This window comes from Penaeus chinensis, chromosome 16 (assembly GCF_019202785.1).
Source record: "Penaeus chinensis breed Huanghai No. 1 chromosome 16, ASM1920278v2, whole genome shotgun sequence".
In the NCBI taxonomy this organism is placed as follows: domain Eukaryota; kingdom Metazoa; phylum Arthropoda; class Malacostraca; order Decapoda; family Penaeidae; genus Penaeus; species Penaeus chinensis.
The window spans coordinates 8,957,951-8,960,450 of record NC_061834.1 but is presented as its reverse complement, the minus strand read 5'-3'; the positions used below and the strand labels follow the sequence as shown (position 1 = coordinate 8,960,450).

Sequence of the window (2,500 nt, the reverse complement as noted above, 5' to 3'; positions counted from 1 at the left end):
TTAATTTCAAGCGTGTTAAAAGTGTGCGAAAAGGTAATAAACAGATACGAATGGATAAGATAAAATACAGCCAATAGGGAACTTTAATGAGAAAAAAGGAAGAAAACAAATATGGAAATAAATACATCAGTTGATCGTTCTAGAAGATATATATATATATATGTGTGTGTGTGTGTGTGTGTGTGTGTGTGTGTATTGCTGTTGACATTAGGTTTCACATGACCGCTACGGTGAGTTATTATCATCATCATTATCATAATCATAATCATTATCATTATCAATATCATCATTATTTTTTACATTATTATTAGCATCACTCTCACCATCATCATTATCATTAGCATCACTTTTACCATCATCGTTATCATTATCATTACTATCATTATCATCATCCTCATCATCATTATCATTATCATCATTACTAATGTCATTTATCATCTTCATCATTACCGCCATCATCATCATCATCAATATTACTATCATCACATTATTATAGCTGTTGCTGTAATGGTTATTATCACTATCATCATTATTATCATTGCCATTACTATTACCACTCGATCTCCCCCCTTACAGTGTGGCTCGAATCCCAAGTAGAGGAAAAGGGACTGGTTTTCGTGACACTCAATCCCCACGAGAACCAATCAAGGTGCGGTTTGGGAGGCATCTCTGATTCGCTCGTTTTCCATGGCGGAGAAAACGAAATCTCGACAGATCAGATTGTGGCCGTGAGTTGTTTATCTTATTTTATTTTTTGTATGTTTGTTTATTGTCTGATATCGTTATGGTCATAGTTATCATCATTTTCAGCATTTTTGCTATTTCTTTATTTTCTTATTTTGTTATTATTTGTTATAATTATTAGTATGAAATGTAATAATCATCATTATCATTAATTACCATCATCATTATCACTACCAGTATAATCATCATCATAATCATTATCACATAACTTAACATCAACATCAGCATCATCATCATCATTATTGTTATTAATATAAGAATTACTATTACTATTACAATCATTATTACTAGTTATCATTGCATGATCCTTATCATTATATCATTATCATTATCATCATCATCAACTTAAATTTAACACCTTCACACCATTGTTACTGTTTCTAATATTAGTAGTACCTAACATTAAACTTACTTTTACTATTACAATCATTATTATTATCACTATTATTATCATTATCATTACAAGTTTAACCATCCTTATCTTCATCAACTTTTAACTTAACATCAACATCATCATTATCATTGTTAGGAATATAAGTAATAATATCAGTACTAAAATCACAACAAACACAACCACTACCATCATCGTCACCATCACCATCACCGTTTACCTGAACACCCACCTCACCATCGGCCTCACGACTCTCTTCCCAGGCGACAGCGAACTCCACCTCGTCCTGGGAAGAGTTCAGCGAAGATTTCTGGTGGGCCAAGGGTAGTCTGGATGGAGGCAGTATGCTTGGGCTGACCTTCACCCCCCCTGAGTGCGGCTGCCTGACCCTGAGGTACAAGCATCGTCATCATTATCATTATAGATGATTATACTCATGCATACAAACAGTGCAGAATATCTTATTAGTGTTGGTGTTGTTGTTGTTGCTATTACTGTTGTTATTGTTATTGTTATAATTAGAATTATTATTGTTGTTGATGTTGTTGTTATTATTATTATTGTTATTATTATCATCAACATCATCATTGTAATTATTATTAGTAGTAGTAACATTAGTATTAGTATTAACATTAGTATTAGTATTAACATTATTATCATTATTATTATTATTATTATTATTATTATTATTATTGGCATTTATTGTGGACTAGACAATATCGTGAAACTGTCATCAATGTCTTTAGATGGCATTTTCTCTTCAATCCTGCTCGTACTTTTATATTATTCTTATTCTAAACACTCATTCCATTTACCTATGCCGTCCATGCAGATTTTTTTCGTCTATATTTTTTTATCCTAAATAATGCTTTTCCTTTCCCCTTATCCACCAACGCAATTTCCATATCTTCCAGTGTATTTTTCGCTCTCCCTGTGGATAACACAACAGTGGTGGCAGGACCCTACACCTTCCCGGAAGACATGAAGACACTCTTTTGCGTAGACTCAGGAGCTCAGCCGTTGGTGCGTAGATTCCACCCATTGAACCGTATTCATTGCGACAAATGGAGAAAAGGTGTGAATGAGAATGAATATCTTCATCATACAAGAGATGGCTAAAACTGGCTAAAATACACTGAAACCGGTTAAAGGTTAAATATATTTCTTGTATTTATTCTCATTCATAGCTTTTCCACTCCACTCATTGTTTGGTCTTTTCTAGTTTTCATTAAACATCGTTCATTGACCTATTTCTTCACCCACTCCCTCTGGGAATATGTAATGCTCACTGTAGTTTTGTTTTGGTGAATGTCTTTACACATAGATGGCTCCACCAGTACTCAGCTCCAAGGAGTCTAACAGTAT

At 33.4% G+C, this 2,500-nt stretch overlaps 1 protein-coding gene across 1 annotated transcript in view; it reads left to right on the top strand.

Moving 5' to 3' along the window:
* The window catches only part of LOC125033396 (trichohyalin-like), a 15,402-nt gene that overhangs the window by 4,394 nt on the left and 8,508 nt on the right, over nucleotides 1–2,500 (top strand). The window contains exons 4-6 of the mRNA XM_047624865.1: nucleotides 577–728; nucleotides 1,399–1,529; nucleotides 2,050–2,158. Of these exons, the coding sequence (XP_047480821.1) occupies nucleotides 577–728; nucleotides 1,399–1,529; nucleotides 2,050–2,158 (392 nt within the window). The remainder of the gene's footprint in view (nucleotides 1–576; nucleotides 729–1,398; nucleotides 1,530–2,049; nucleotides 2,159–2,500) is intronic.